The sequence below is a fragment of the Pavona decussata genome, unplaced genomic scaffold, assembly GCF_977016875.1.
Source record: "Pavona decussata unplaced genomic scaffold, jaPavDecu1.1 SCAFFOLD_61, whole genome shotgun sequence".
Taxonomy (NCBI): Eukaryota; Metazoa; Cnidaria; class Anthozoa; order Scleractinia; family Agariciidae; genus Pavona; species Pavona decussata.
Genome location: NW_028145482.1, coordinates 3,943,386 through 3,958,376, shown reverse-complemented (window position 1 = coordinate 3,958,376; position 14,991 = coordinate 3,943,386). Strand labels below are relative to the sequence as shown.

At 39.0% G+C, this 14,991-nt stretch overlaps 1 protein-coding gene and 1 long non-coding RNA gene across 3 annotated transcripts; one reads left to right on the top strand and one right to left on the bottom strand.

The window, feature by feature from the left end:
- Nucleotides 1–7,279: 7,279 nt before the first annotated feature.
- On the bottom strand, nt 7,280–10,036 carry LOC146479181 (uncharacterized). 2 transcript variants are annotated; one of them, XM_085111165.1, is made up of 4 exons: nt 9,818–10,036; nt 8,667–8,848; nt 8,084–8,162; nt 7,280–7,685 (listed from the first exon to the last, which is right to left on the bottom strand). In XM_085111165.1, the coding sequence occupies exons 1-4, from the start codon at nt 9,876–9,878 to the stop codon at nt 7,384–7,386; spliced, it is 624 nt and encodes a 207-aa protein (XP_084967291.1). In that variant the 5' UTR covers nt 9,879–10,036; the 3' UTR covers nt 7,280–7,383. The 2 variants fall into 2 exon arrangements, with proteins under 2 accessions (XP_084967291.1, XP_084967289.1); XM_085111163.1 differs by having other exon boundaries at nt 8,667–8,854; nt 9,818–10,026.
- Nucleotides 10,037–13,491: 3,455 nt separating this feature from the next.
- Nucleotides 13,492–13,969, top strand: LOC146479180 (uncharacterized). Its single transcript, XR_014865030.1, has 2 exons — nt 13,492–13,716; nt 13,849–13,969. It is a non-coding gene; the product is annotated as an uncharacterized LOC146479180 (long non-coding RNA).
- Nucleotides 13,970–14,991: the final 1,022 nt, after the last annotated feature.

Below are 14,991 nucleotides of genomic sequence, written 5' to 3'. Positions count from 1 at the left end.
TACGCTGCGAAAACTCAACACGTCACCGAAATGAATCGAAAACATCACTATTTTGTGAAGATTAGACTTCCCAAAAATAGCTAACTCAATTTAATACAGAATTCCGGCTTCAGAACACTACCAATCTTATCGTCTGAGAAGGTGACTGTAGTTAACATGTGTACATGTCCTATACGGGAAGCGGAAGAATAAAAATATCGTACGCGTAAAACAAAACACAAATGTACAGTTACTCAGTTACTATGATGAGTGCGAAAACTTTTGGAAATTTTCTCTAACCTAGAGTAATCAGGACAAAATCGCAATACGACATGACCGCCAAGTTCGTGCAGTCGTCTTCGTTTAGTAATTTTTAAACTAAACTAGCTTTTCTTATAGTTTTTAAGAGGCCATCTCAACTGATGATCTTATATTGAGTAGATCATTAGGCTCATTTCAAACTTATTTCATTGCTTTCCATATTACACTATTTAATATTGCTTGATTCGGTGTCATGGGTCATGTTTAGCCCACTATGAATTAAAATAAAATTCTGATTTCCTTACTACGAGATATATGTAGTTTCATGAGAGGATGCTGTAGGCTCAGTAAAAGAAAACGCAGCCAGCCGAGGCTCCTTTTCTCTTTCTCTTCTCTCTTTGCATCTATCACATAGTACTCAAATTTTCAGCTGAAGCAAAAACGAGTGACTTAACCAAAATACGGAAACAGAAACATCGATGTAAATTTTATGAGAGGCCACGAACACCACTGAGAAAATTTAGTCATTTCACTAAAAGAAAATTTCGAACAGCTTCACTTCGCCGTGAAAGCGACGTCGCAATTGTGCGGAAAGCTTATGTACGTATATTATTATTTTAAGCTGTCTGACACGGCAAGTCAACTATAACGCGGAGAAAGGGTTGTGTGTGAGATCCTTTGACTATACAAAGAAAACAGATAAAGAATAAGTATTATAAAGTGTCCGGAGCAAACTTAATTCCAATCACCGCCGCTCAGTCAAACATTTCGCGGCCATTTATTGAATATAATTCATAGCGGCTGGACGAGAAATCTTACGGAATATCTACGATTCTGTTCTTCTTTCTTTTTTCATGCCAAATAAGAGCAATCCCTTTTTATTATCACTATTATTTTGAGAGTAAAAGTGTTATTTTATTCGCTTAGGAAACATGAGCTAGTCAGGTCCGATTAAACAGTTGCTGTATATGTACTGCGTTCACTTCGCTCGTAGTAGTCCAAGTCAAGGCTGAACAATTGAAATAACTGTATGCTTTGTTGACATTCCCTTGCCAGTTGTATAGATGGAGGTGTCCAGAGAAGTAAAAAATGGGCCCTTATTTCAGACTAATGCAGTGGTACTTTGTAAGGAAAACAGTCGTAGATCTTCAGTCGATTATACACTTAGTATCATTTCGCACTTCCTTAATCTATTTTTGCTAGCGCCCAAAATATTTCTTGATATATTGTTAAGTGGCAGTCACCAATGCAGTTGATATTTGAAAAGAAACGTAAGGTTTTGTCAAGGCTTGTATAAGGAAGTTCTTGTAAAGAATGAAACAGGTAACTGTCATTCCGTCTTCACTGAAAACCGAAACAAGTCAAAATTGTCAAAAGACTTGTCAAGGAAAACTTACTCGTGTGCCACTATCTAACTTCCTCTGTTACAGCATTTAAAAATTGAAATTATCAACATTATATTTGCGGCTGTTGTGGTTGGATTCAAGCATCATAATACAGCATGCAAGTCGACTATTTGAGTCAGTTGACAACTTAACTGATAGTAACCGCAGATCCTTTAAAAGTGCCTTGCAAGGGAACATTTGTGGTCAAAAGAAGTCGATTTTTTATTGTTTCACGGTAGAATCACTGGCCGGGGTCATATCTTCAACGTTCAGCTAAAATTATGTCTGTTGGCAGTTTACTTATTTGAAAAGTGTCTTCCAGAAGATACTCACATGTCCATCAGAAGTCACTTTCCTCATGGGGAAACTTTCCATATTAACAGAAAATGTATCACCAGGAGAAACTTTGATTTCTCAAAAAAGAGACTCTTACACAAGAACATTTCCCTGAAAACAGCTATTCTCTATGGGGGATATTTTCCTCACAATCTCTTCAATGTGAAACATTTGGAAACCTTTTCAGCCTGCGTAGCTGGTGGTATTTTTCGCGCGCAAATATAACGTTTTGGTGGGGCCCGCCGAGCAGCCAGTGCCAGCCACTGCCACAAGAAAATATCGTCTGCTCGAAAACCAAGGTTTTTTTAACGGCCGCCCAATTTTATCACCCTCGCTGATCTAATTTAGCCAAACAATCAGAGAGAAAATGGTAATTGGAAACTTATAGATACAGGGCGCTTTCCATTCGACCAAAAATTCCGGAAATTCCGGGTTTGGAAGCGAATGGAACAGACATTTTCCGGAATTTCATTCCGGAATTTTGGGTGTACCTCGCGAGGTTGGCCTAAAATTCCGGAAAATCGGGATAACCGGAAAATTCCGTTCCATTCGACCATTCCTAGATCCTGCTCGCGCCCAGTTTCTCAGAGCCCGGAAATCGAACTCAACACTTCTGCTCAATATCAGTGTTCCGCTTGTTATTATGCGACAGATTACTTGAGTGTTCTTTTGCACCACTTTTGCACCGGAGCCACGGCAAACTTTCGTAAGTAGTGCGAAAATTCTGAAGTGACCCTTAAACTCGTCAGGAAAATAGAAAGGTATCGTGCCCTCAAAGTAGTCGCGGACTCGGTTTAAATTCCTACGCATGTAGGAGCTACCCACACTGAACAGCGTTATGTCGTCGTCCTTGTCCAATACTTCGCTTATTTCAACTTCATAGTCGTCGAGCAACTCTAAAGCAAGTAAAATAGACAAAGAGTCCGCCATTTTTTTATTCCCCTGTTTATTTGGTATTTTCGCGCGAAAATTGGTACTTGATGGACTGGGACGGCTTTTTTCAAACCAACCGGAAAATACTGTTCCATTCGTCACATGGAATACTCGAAATTTCATTCCGGAATTTTTGGTCGAATGGAAAGCGCCCACATTCTCGAAGACGATCCCATTACAGTCTGATGCGTGTAGGGAGAACGCCGAAGGATTAATTACCAAAGAGAGAACAGCAAAGCAGCTTAATTAAAAGGTCGAAAATCTAAGGGTAAAAGCCCAGGTGGCATCTGTAGCTTACAAGTGTGACACTCCCCTAAAGCTTAAATGTGGCAGTTTTCAGAAGAGTATCATGTACATCAGTTAGCTGGAAATTTGTTTCAGCCTTCGAGCAGTGGAAAGCGTTGAAGCAGAACATAAGGAAAACTTTGTTCAATGATCGCTAGACTTGGGCCTCAAGTTGTCTTCTTATGCGCCGAATAGAAGGAGTGACTGAGAAAGTCTGGCAGATCGCAGACTGCGTGACCCTACTTTACGATTCATAACGATTCTGAAATATTAAAATTTCTCATTCCTCCTTCTTCTTTCTATACTTTATTTAATTCGACTGAGTATGGCCAAACTTTATTGAAAATTGCCTCCTTTGATTCATTTTTTGCTTCATTAACTGTTTTTAGAAAACGAAGGCGAACGCCTGGTTCAGTTCATATCACAGACTCTGAATGGCTCAGTTCCATCACTATGTCTTTATATATCTTTTTTTTTTATTTTTTTTATTTTTTTTTATTTTGCAATACTAAATAACTACTTACAATACTTACAATGCTTACACTAAAACAATACTTACAATACCTACATTACTACATTACAATACTGACAAGATTCCCGACACTGTCTAGATTAATTAATTTGTAATTACATTACAGTACAGTTGTAACACTATTACTGTCACACTACAGTTACAACAATCACGTCAAGTAAATGCGTAATGTTTACATTTTTTTCTCATAACAGATACGTGATATTAAATAATTATACTAATTAAACATGCATCCACACCAGCTACCGTTCCACCCACGTGGCACATACTCTGCAAAAGGCAAGAAAGAAAAAAAAACAAGAAGCAAGTACCTTTTAAAGATTGTAATGTGAGAGGAAAAGGGGGAACGTGTCAATTGTAGGATGAGTCATTTGTATTCTACAAGTCCAGATATAGAGTCTTGCGACTAAGAATAAAAAGTAAAAATTTTTGCAAAATAGTGGGTGGGTCTTTAAGCCTATGACCAAGGAAGGGGTTAGCTCAAGAGAACGCACAGAAGATTCGTTTCTGAGCAGCCATTGCCTAAAATTATGCCAGAAACCGGACGTTACCGTACAGTTCCAGAAAAGATGGATGAGAGTTTCCTCTTCAATTTGGCAGAAATTGCAAAGATCGTTATCCCTTAGCTTTATTTTTTTTAAGAAATCATTAGTGGCAAGTCTCCTGTGTAGCAGTTTAAATTGGAAAACGCGAAGTTTTGAGATTTTCGTACATTTAAAGGGCAGCCCGTAAGCAGTCTTCCAGTCAATAGGTTCATTTTTTTCTATCATGCAGTCTTCCGACCATTTCGTTTGGCTATTCACGGGCTGCTTTGGTTTCTTTTCTATAAGTTTTCTGTGTACTATCTTATTTGTATTTTTAGCCTTTAGAAACTTATCAAGAAAACTTTCGTAGTTGATGCTTTCCTGAGAGGCGTTATTTTTAAAGGTGATAACCACATGTTTTACAGCTGATATCACTCCATAGAAAGACAGAAAATTTATCTTGATGTGAAAACGTTCTTTGAATTCAGAGAAAGATAAAAATCTGGTCTCATTTTCCATCAAATGACCGATATTCTGTATTCCTTGAGAAGACCATAACAAATAGTGTATTGGTTTATTATTAACACGAATAAGAGAATTTAGCCAGAGACTCTGTGACAGTAACTGTTTCTTTGAGCAAATGTTATCTTCGTAGGTAACATTTGACCAAAATTGCAAAATTTCTTGCAAGAAAACATCCGATACCTTAAAGTAAGTTAATATATCCTTCTTGTGGAGATTACCTTTGAAAATAGTGTCTCCGCCTAAGTCTCTTAATTGTACATTGAAGAAAAGCTTCCATTTTGCCTCATTTCCTTTGTCAAGGTATTTTTTCACCCAACTAAGTTTCAAAGCTTGAGTAAAGAGCCTTATATCAATCATCTTGAAACCTCCATCTTCATAATCACTTATCATTATATCACGCTTAATCTTGTCGCCGTTTGCCATCCCACAAAAACTTAAAGAATAGGGTGTTGACTTCACCAATAGCACACTGGTTTGTTGGCAAAGGTGACAAAATATACGTGAGTTGAGAGACAATTAAGCTTTTTAATACAGTAATTTTTCCCAGCAGACTTAATCTACGCAATTCCCAGCAGCCCAAGCTTGCCTTAAGTTTTGTTATTTTTTCCTCGTAGTTAACTTTCAACATTATTTCTGGGTCTTTTGAGAGCCATACCCCTAGAGTTTTTACTTTATCTCTCATCCACCTTAAATCGTGCTCGGGGCACAGTTTTTCTTCGCTTCCTGCATTTGCGCCAATCAACAGCACTTCTGTCTTTTTATAATTTAGTTGGAGGCCGGATATCGCTCTAAAAAACTCTAAAATCTGCAGTGAATTTTGGAAGGATGCCCTAGATCCATCTAAAATAAGAGTTGTATCGTCTGCATATAGACTGATTTTAATTTCCTGTCCATCAACTAATATGCCTTTAATATTATTGTGTTTCCTTATTGCGTCAGCAAGAACTTCTGCGCCTAGAATGAACAAGTAAGGTGACAGCGGGCAGCCTTGCCGAACCCCTATTTCTAGCTTGAAAAGATTACTAGACCAGCCATTGTTCAAGATACAGCTTTCTATGTCATGTTAAAAGAGCTTAATCCCTCTTAGAGTGGATGAGCCAAAATTAAAGTGGTCAAAGGTCTTATGTATAAAAGGCCACTCAATTGTATCAAAGGCTTTCTCAAAATCAAGGAAAACTAGAAGCCCGGGAATGTTTTTAGCAGCTGTAAAGTTGATGACACTATCAATAAGTCTAATGTTCTCTCCGATAAATCTACCTTTTAGGAAGCCGGTCTGATCGTTATCAATAAGTTTAGGAAGAACTAGTTTGAGGCGATTAGCGACAGCTTTAGTGGCTATTTTGTAGTCACAATTTAGCAGAGATACTGGACGCCAGTTTTTAACGAGGTACGGCTCCGTATCTTTTTTCGGAATAAGTTTAATGATCCCCCGCTTCTGGGATACGGATAACTGCCCTGTTTGATAAGCATAATTGATTGAGCCAAGAAGAAAGTCGGCAATATCATTCCAAAACATTTTATAAAATTCAGCAGGTAACCCGTCTGAACCCGCTGTCCAGCTGTCCTGTTCTAGTTGATTTAACTTCTTTGTAGATGCCTCAAAGTAGGGGAGTCAATCTTTGAACTATAAAGGTTTCTGTAAAAGGCTTCACATTGATTTAAAATTTCTTTATCAGTTGTAACGAAGTTCTCATCGTCTACTTTTAGCTGGGTGACGGCGCTTTGCTTAAAATGTCGTTTTTCCAAGTTTAGGAAGTCTTTATATATCTTTGAGTTTCTTTCTTTACTTTAATCACTGTGAGAATATCTATTGTAAATTTCCGTTGAGAGTCGAGTTGAGATCTTGTAAACGGTAGGTAGAACTGCTTGAAGAAATAGGTGAAAAGTTAGCTCGCCCAGGGTGACTCGAATGGGAGGGTTGTCTCGGGCAACAGCGACCATGTAAACGGACCGATAACTTAGATAAAGCTCGAAATCAAACCTGCTCTTTCAGACACTTTACCACGAGCTTTAAATCTTTAAACAGAAGTCTGTCGTTTTTGGTGTCAATTACATCGCCATCTGCCTAGATCTCGAAACGTTTAGTTTTGGGTGTCGCACATGAAATTTAGCTGAAGCGTGATTTTGCATATGTCAGTGTTAATCGCGATTTAACTCTGTAGTGCGACCAAAGCCAATAACGTGGCATCATTGACATGATTGATTATCACACAAGCAGATCAAAGTTCCCCCATGGGGGAAATGCAAGAGAACGGAGAGATCACGTAACATTTCAGATTGACGTCTTCGCAGTTTTCGGCCAATCAGAATTTCCAGTACACCTGTGCACGGAGCCACGGACTACTTAAAAACCAATAGGTTTCCTGCATCGCCACTTCACTACTTGTTCGCCCAACTTTCGCCCTCGCCCAACATCCCGCCAAACGCGCTGGTTAAACGTGCAGAAGTTGTTCCGCGCATGGAACGAAACCTATAACCTATAGAAACGACGTAGAACAACCGCCCACCCAATAAAAAGATTAGTTTTATAAACAATTAGTTTATTTCAACATTTTTTTTACTACATGCAGATTAGCTTAATCGGGCTTTGAACAACTGGGCCCAGAATTGCTTTACCGCATGATCAACGTCCCCAACGGCGGCGCCTCGCGCCATAATTAGGAATAATTTTTCGGCGGCGGCGTCTTGAGCCCCAGATGTTGTTGGTTGTTTTGCCGAATCCGATACCGCTATTGACACGAAAGCCGCCTTCATCAGCAGCTTCAATCTTATCCACGTCGGAGCGTGTTTTGGACTGCGGGGAGGCTTTCTTGCTGCCATAGTGATTCCCAGTTTTCTTGAGAATGAGCTCCACTCCTACCTTGCAGTGTCTGTCGCCCAGGTGGCTTTTATATTTTTCTTTTTTTGGCTTGGTGTTCTCTTCGTCTGCAAAAAAGGGACAGGGACAACACTCCATCAGCACGTTACTATAACAAAAACATAATATCTAACGTTTCAAGAAATAATAAGCCATTCAATATGCCATTGATTAATTAATGATTGTTGGAACTTGGTCATATTTTAAGGATATTTTTGACACGACATACACGTAATTTACCGGCAATATATCGTAAACTTGGAATGGCGTTTCTCTCATTCATCTAAACGGCTGAGCGAGTGCTTTTCGGATAAGTGAAAACAAATAAATAAGAATAATAAAAATTCTAATTTTATGCTGAGAAATGCAATGGTCTTCCACATCTTCGGCTCACACTGAGTAAACAATCAGTGAAAGCAACTTTAAAGTAGAATTCTTATAGGATTTAGGATGTATCTTTACTTACCAGGTATCAAAGTGTCCAATTCTCTTTCAATCTCCTGAGTTCTTGAGCAATTCACTGTCTTGTAGTAAAAGTACGATTCCTGGAGAAGAAAACAAAATTAAATGATGATTATAAATTCTAAACAAAAACAATAAGATTTAACCATCAATCATGATACTGAGAACCATCATTAATAAGACGTATTATCATTATCCTTTAATTTTCATCCTTCGTTACACAATTGCAACGCTTGGCAGTTAATGTAAGTTCAATAGTTCGACGATAATAACAGTTCAATAATTCGATCCGAGTGGTTAACGTAAGACGCTGTTAGATTAGGTGCGGAGTGAGTCTCCAGCGATGCACCACCACAACGTATTGAAGCTTGAAGTTTCGGGGACGAATCCAAAATTTTATGAAAGAACATTTTTGTCAGAAATTTTAGTACTAGAATTCATGAGAAATTCTTGAAAGGCTAGATTTTGAAATAATGCACATCTGGTATTTTATATCCTTATCACCCGCCTGAACTCTTCCAGTCTGTATTCGCCCCTGGTCAGATTTTTTTTAACATTCATATTCTCATCAGGTTGTCAACCGTTACCTGATATTCCGGTTCGTAACTCCCTGGCTCTTTCACCAGCTTGGTTGTTGAAATTTCTCTGTCGAAGCCATAACTCTTGAGCACCAGGTCTGCCTTCTTCAACGTTTTCTGCGTCTCAGAGTTCGAAGCTCGAAAGTTGAATTTGTAAAGCTTCACTTGCACGTCTTCTAAAGTGTTAGCGTCTGTGACTGGGAAAAAATTCTTCATCAGAAACTGTCTTTTTCCTATATCATGGTGTACGATGAAGCAGATTACCAAATTTAATTGAATCCTCGAAAAACGGAGACCATGTTGGCAGTCGTGTGGCAGTCATTTCCTCTCCAAGTGAGAGCGAGAAGCGAACGATAGCTTCCGGGAAGAGGGAGCAAAAAGCGACTTTTTTGCTAAAATATTCACTATACTGAATTAACAGTAAATGGAGTTGTTGTGGTTCACGAGTGGCGAAAACTAATGACCATAGCTAAACATAAGAGTCGACGTCAATTAAAACATTTTTGACCTATTGTATTATATATTAACAGGTCTGTCAATGCAAAATCTGACCTCTTTAGATGACAGGAAGAAAGAGATTTCATTTTACTTCCGCTATTCAGTTCAAGTTTTATCCTCTTTGCGGAAAAAGTCGATTTTTTAATCACTCCGCTTGTATGTTAAACTTAAAAAAGTGAAGAATTTCAACTTCCATTGGAAGAAAAGTAAAACGTTTTCCTAAATGAACTAACGAGCGATTGCTTCACTCTTTGTTTAATAACGGCTTTAGTTCGAAGGCCAGAATTCTTCAAAGGCCGTTTTCGTGGGAGTCCAGTCGCCGGTCTCAGTTGGCGCGTAAGGAGACGACTTGAGACAAGTCTAGCTATTTACTAGATAAATACAATTAACCTTATAAATTTTAAGCTTGTTTCAACCGAAGTTGATGGACCGGATGATAAAACGCTTCTGATGGAGCACTTCTCGCAAAAATGTAACTACTAATCGTAAACAGAAAATTCGCAGCTATAACACTTCGAGACCGCTTCTATATTACCAGCGGGATAGCCGGAAAGATAGGACGCCGTATGAAATTCCTTCTTGACTTTTCAAAGCGAATTTAATAGAATAAACATAAGTTGCAAGAAGCTAAATTAGAAATAGTTCAACACAGTTAGTCTTACCGACTGTCGTAGAAATGAGTGATAGACCCCAGAGTAGTGAGTTTAACTTCAAAAGTGCCATTTCCAATCGATTGTGATGTAGTGAATGAGGACGAAATATTATAATTTGGTAAACACAAAAGCTCTATATTCGCGGTTATTCTTACCACGATTCAAGAGAGCTTGAAGGTCAGCTGTAAAACTGCTATGAATATGGAGATCACTTTTAAATAACAGGAAAAACTTCGCGAAATCGGTGACGCGCTGACGTAAGGCTAGGAAAACGGCCGCTTTCTAATAGTTGTAATATCTGTGTTCTGCTCCGTATATGTTTCATTTCCCTCTAAAACAGTTCCAGATTATTGCAATTTTAACATTTTATCCATGCGACTCCGTCTACCTTCAGACGTGAATCAGTCGACGAAATTGACAAGGTGTGCATTTTAATTAAACAACAAACATGACACAAATAAAACAATCGATCAGGCTTCATAATAATTGGTTTCTCTTACTTGCTTGGCCCTTCCGGCAGTTAACATGTCAACTAACAGTAATGATAACGGGCGCGTTTGGAACGAGCAGTAGGTACTGATTGTGCCCAAACTTGTGCTACAGTGGTGGAGAAGCTAACCAATTAGAAGATAATAAAATAGAAATTGGCAAATTATAATCAACCTCAGACTAAACAGCGAGTTTATTTTCTGTCAGTTTCAAGCCAGGTCAGCCATGCGTTCAGTACTGAGAAGAAAACTGGCAGGTTGCAATTCGGTTTCAATTTTTCGGTTTCAATTATGTGATTTGGCAATCCTGTATTCGTTAGTGAATTTTTGGCGATCGTTTTATCTAGTGCAACACGGTCTTAAAAAATACTGCTTATGAGTTAATGAAGCGTGAAGTTTTTAGGTCCTTATATCACAATCTGACTGATTTAAATTTACAATGTCAAGAACAGACAAAATGACTTCCGTTTCGACTCCTCAAAACATTTGCATCGGCTAGGAACAGAGATCAGTCCGTCTAAGTTCCGTTTGGATATTCGACCACAAATCGTTTCTTGCCTCGCTTGTTCTCAAGTCAATTCACATCACGCTTAACAGTTTCAATGTCTTTTTTTTTTAAGTTTGCTGCAGTACGAAGTTTTGACCCTTCTAACGAGTCTGTCGAGTGCGGGTACTAGCCGTGGAAGTAACATGTACAGGTCTTGCAGCGGCCAAGTAGGGCCCATTTTATATTGTTTTATCCAATAGTCATCTGTCTCTAGTATCAATCAGTCTCCATTTGTTGATGAGGCCTGCATCAAATGACTCAACTTAACTGCGTGCTAAAGAATCCTATGTCGTTGACCAAGGCTAATACTCGGAATAATAGGCAGAACCCCAAATTTTTAATGCCATACTGGAACAAAGACGGCATGAGGCTCATAAAAAGAAACAAGGCTGCAATGCAGATACCAAACTAGTCCCATCTTACCCTCCGGTCTTCCGACTGAAAGTCCGATTAAACATCTGACCTGCTAACACAGCACAATGTGCCATGGTCGTTGGGGAAACATCAAATTTCACAAACAATGCCATAATAGGTTATTTTGCAAGACGGGACAGGACAAACTGCTTTCTTTCTTTCTACAAATCCGTCTCGCAGCTTTAAGCCGCTTCTGGAGCTAGTGTTTGCTTAAGTGTGGCTGAAATGAGATTGAATTTAGGGAGGAAATAGCTCAGAATTAAGGAGGCAATAGTGAAGAAAGCCAACATTTACAAGTGAAATAAAAAAGTGAGTTCGGATTTTCACAAATACGCGCGTCCATGGGCACTAGTTGGGATAAAAAAAAAAAGAAAGAAAAAACCTTTTTCCCTCATGGCCACACTAGCGAGAAGGCAGTTCCTGTCGAATTTGTTCGAATGTTCTTTGTTTAACAAGGTAAAGAAACGAATTGGGGAGATATGAAAGTGAAAGGCATGTCGTTAGAATTTGTTTCAATTGTCTTATTTAACTGAATTACTGTTCTAGAATCCAATTCGCCATTTTTATCTGTGCTCTTCGATCTGTTCAGTATGTTTGTGGGATGTTTGACAATGTTTGGACCAACAGATTTCCAAGTTCACCTGAACTTTATATTCTATTTCTGCCATTGTATGCCTTTTTAAATAACAGGCAGTAGCAGCGCCAATTCAGTAACCTACTCTCACGTGGGCTCGAACCGCGCCGACTTGTTTTCACCAGGCTGGTGTTAAAATGTGCTATATAGCACTGACCTAATAGCCAACATAAATCATCTTTTACCGCAGCGACTCAAGGCGATTGCACTTGCCACCTTTCATTTAAAGGTCTGACCTTTGTGTTGTTTAGATTACTTTAGCTTTTATCGACCATTGCAAACGAGCTATTCTTGTAGGAGGCAGACCAGTAAATTGGGCCTTCCCACTTTCTTAATTCCTGGATGTTATTCCACCGATGCCTTGTGTATTTTGGTCTACAGGGAAGCTAAAAATACAAGCTGAGCATACTTATCATGCTCATCAGCGAAAGTATTGATTGTCCAAAAGCAAGAAGAAATTCAGACACTTACCTCTCAGAGTACTTTTTTTTGTCTTTTTTTTCCAGAGTACTAGTGCCCATGCTCCGGGAACATTGCATTGAGACATTGAATATCAACTTGACTACCAGTAGCTTGACTTACTTTGAACCTGAGAACCGCGAGGTATTGTGTCCTTTACAGATGTTCTGCCCTATGATAATTGTACACTCAGTTTCTGTAAGAAAAACAAATGCAGATAAATTATGATTGCCAACTTTGAATTTAAATTAAAGAATTTCACTAAAGTAATAAGATCCCAAGTCTTGTGTGCAACTAATTTATGATCAACACAAATGGCACAGACCTGTTTCAGCTCAGTTTGTACAGAAGGCTCATGAAACTGAGAGCCATAATGCACAGTTAAATTGCTTAAATGGCTTATCGTCATGATAAAATAATCCAGTTGTAGTCACAATGTCTTTGTTGTCAAGGGTAAACTGTTTCACAACTGAGCTCCACTATATGAGAAACTTCTCTTAAGGATACTTCCTGGGTTCGCGGGTGTCCTTTGGAAAAAAAATCGTACGCGCGCACGTTTTAATAAACCTCTAACAAACTATATATCATTATAAAGCTTAATAAATGTAGTTTCCTATAAAAAATATAATTGAGCGATCTTTTCCTTTTTTAAGTGCCAGGAGCCAGTAGAACCTCGAATCGACCGATGGTCGTTCCATTGAATTAATCGGTTATCGAACGCCGCGCGAAGAACGAAATCGCTGCACAGTGTTATTCACAAGGCATCAATCAACAAAAAGGTGTCAGGCTTTTTCGAAATTCTGATTGGTTATTTAGATATCCACGTCTAAAGTTTGAGTAGCAAAAAATAATTGAGTCGTGTTGCGTAAACAGTCGCCACGGGAAAAATATTTTGAAAATCAAAATTCCCTGACACCTTTTTGTTTGTCATTATTCCTCGAATCTTCTGGCCAAATTTCACGACAATCCGTCAAAACCACATACCCTATTAATTCGTTCAAAGTCGACATACTCTGCCAAAATTCAAGTGCGAGTTTTCGCTCGATAAAGGTTTGCAAGAAAAACAAGCCTCCACAGGAGATTATGACACCTCATTAGGTGGCGAGCCAATCGAGCAACAGGACCCCATGGCTCAAACAACAATAGCACAGAATTTCGCGGAAAAAGTATCGCGTTGCAGACACGTTTTAGACTCCGCTGTTGTGATCGAGCGAGATGGGGAAAGTGGCGAAAGGAAAACGTAAAAATCAACCAGGAAAACGGGGAAAAACCAAGGCTAACGAAACCAGAAGCGCGTCAGCGGAGAGTTTGCCAAACTGTGCACTCCTCGGAGGAGTGCACTGATAACAGAGATGAAATCTATTGGGTGGGTTGTTCGTTTTGATTGCGTGTAATGTAATTTACGCTTCAACCCGGGCGCTTCAAGCTAAAGCGATTATTCATTTCGTATCAAAGGAAATGTATAATGAAAGAAAATCGCATTTTTACTGTTATTTAGGTACGATGGTGATTTCTTCGTAAGAAATATTCAAGATAGCGTGGAGCGGAGCAAAAAGCGAGAGAAAGGGCCACGCAGAACGCGCTATCTCCAGTATTACACGTGGGCTGATACGCTTCTGTTGAGGTCTATTTAATCGGTCTAATTCTTGCTTATTTTATTCCAACGTTTGATTACAAACGCGCAGTAAAACGTTATTTGGTTTTATCTCGCTGCAGAAGAAAGAAATCGACCCAGAGGATGCAGAATCTGATATTTGATATTTTCACAGGACGCTTGCAAAGTTACCCTGCAGGACTTTTGCACGGCAATCGACCTCTGTGTACTTGATCCAATAACAGTGGATTAATTTGAAGGCCGCTGCTCCAGTTCTTCGTGATCACCTTCGACAGAACCGTCAACGTCGACTAGAGTTTCTTGGTCGAACCAAGAGCCTTTGTTGCTCTCTGCAAGATCACGTTTTCGATCTTCGCTGAAACCTATCTTTCCCTTTTTCTTAGGCCCTGGCTTGTTCCGGGATTTTATCCACGGGCTCTTTTCGTTTTTTGATGACTTTTCCATGTGGGAAGCGCCGGCAAAGAATAGAAAATTCGAAGTGAGAAATTTTCTGCAGGCGAGATGTAAACAAAATATGCTTATTTCTGAAATACGAGCTCCCGGATGAAGCGTTTGCCGCGAAAATTCCTCTGGGGCGTCTCGCACTAAGAAGATTATGACACCTTTTTTATTTATTTACTTTTAGATGGAAATACGTTTTCCTAAATATCTCGCGCGCTTTTTAATATTTTTCAATTTTTTTTTCAGTAAATGTTAGATAAAATCCCCAAATTCTATTTGGTCGAAAAAAATGTTTTTTCCCTTTTTTACCCTATCGAACCCAGGAAGTACCCTTAATCAGTGCGACGTTGTGGAAGAGTCAGTGCGTTTGCCTGCAGTATTCCTTAAATGATGAGAATTCACATTATCGCGAAAAACAGACATGATCTCAAATATTGCGGTTTCATCCCATTTAAGGTTTTGTACATCATAAGAGATTTCTTTTCTGATCTTTGATGACAGAGTTTTCGCCACTGTAGTGCCTGGCACTTATCATTCAAATTACTATCATAATTAGCAGACACTAGAACGCTGGCAGCTCGATTT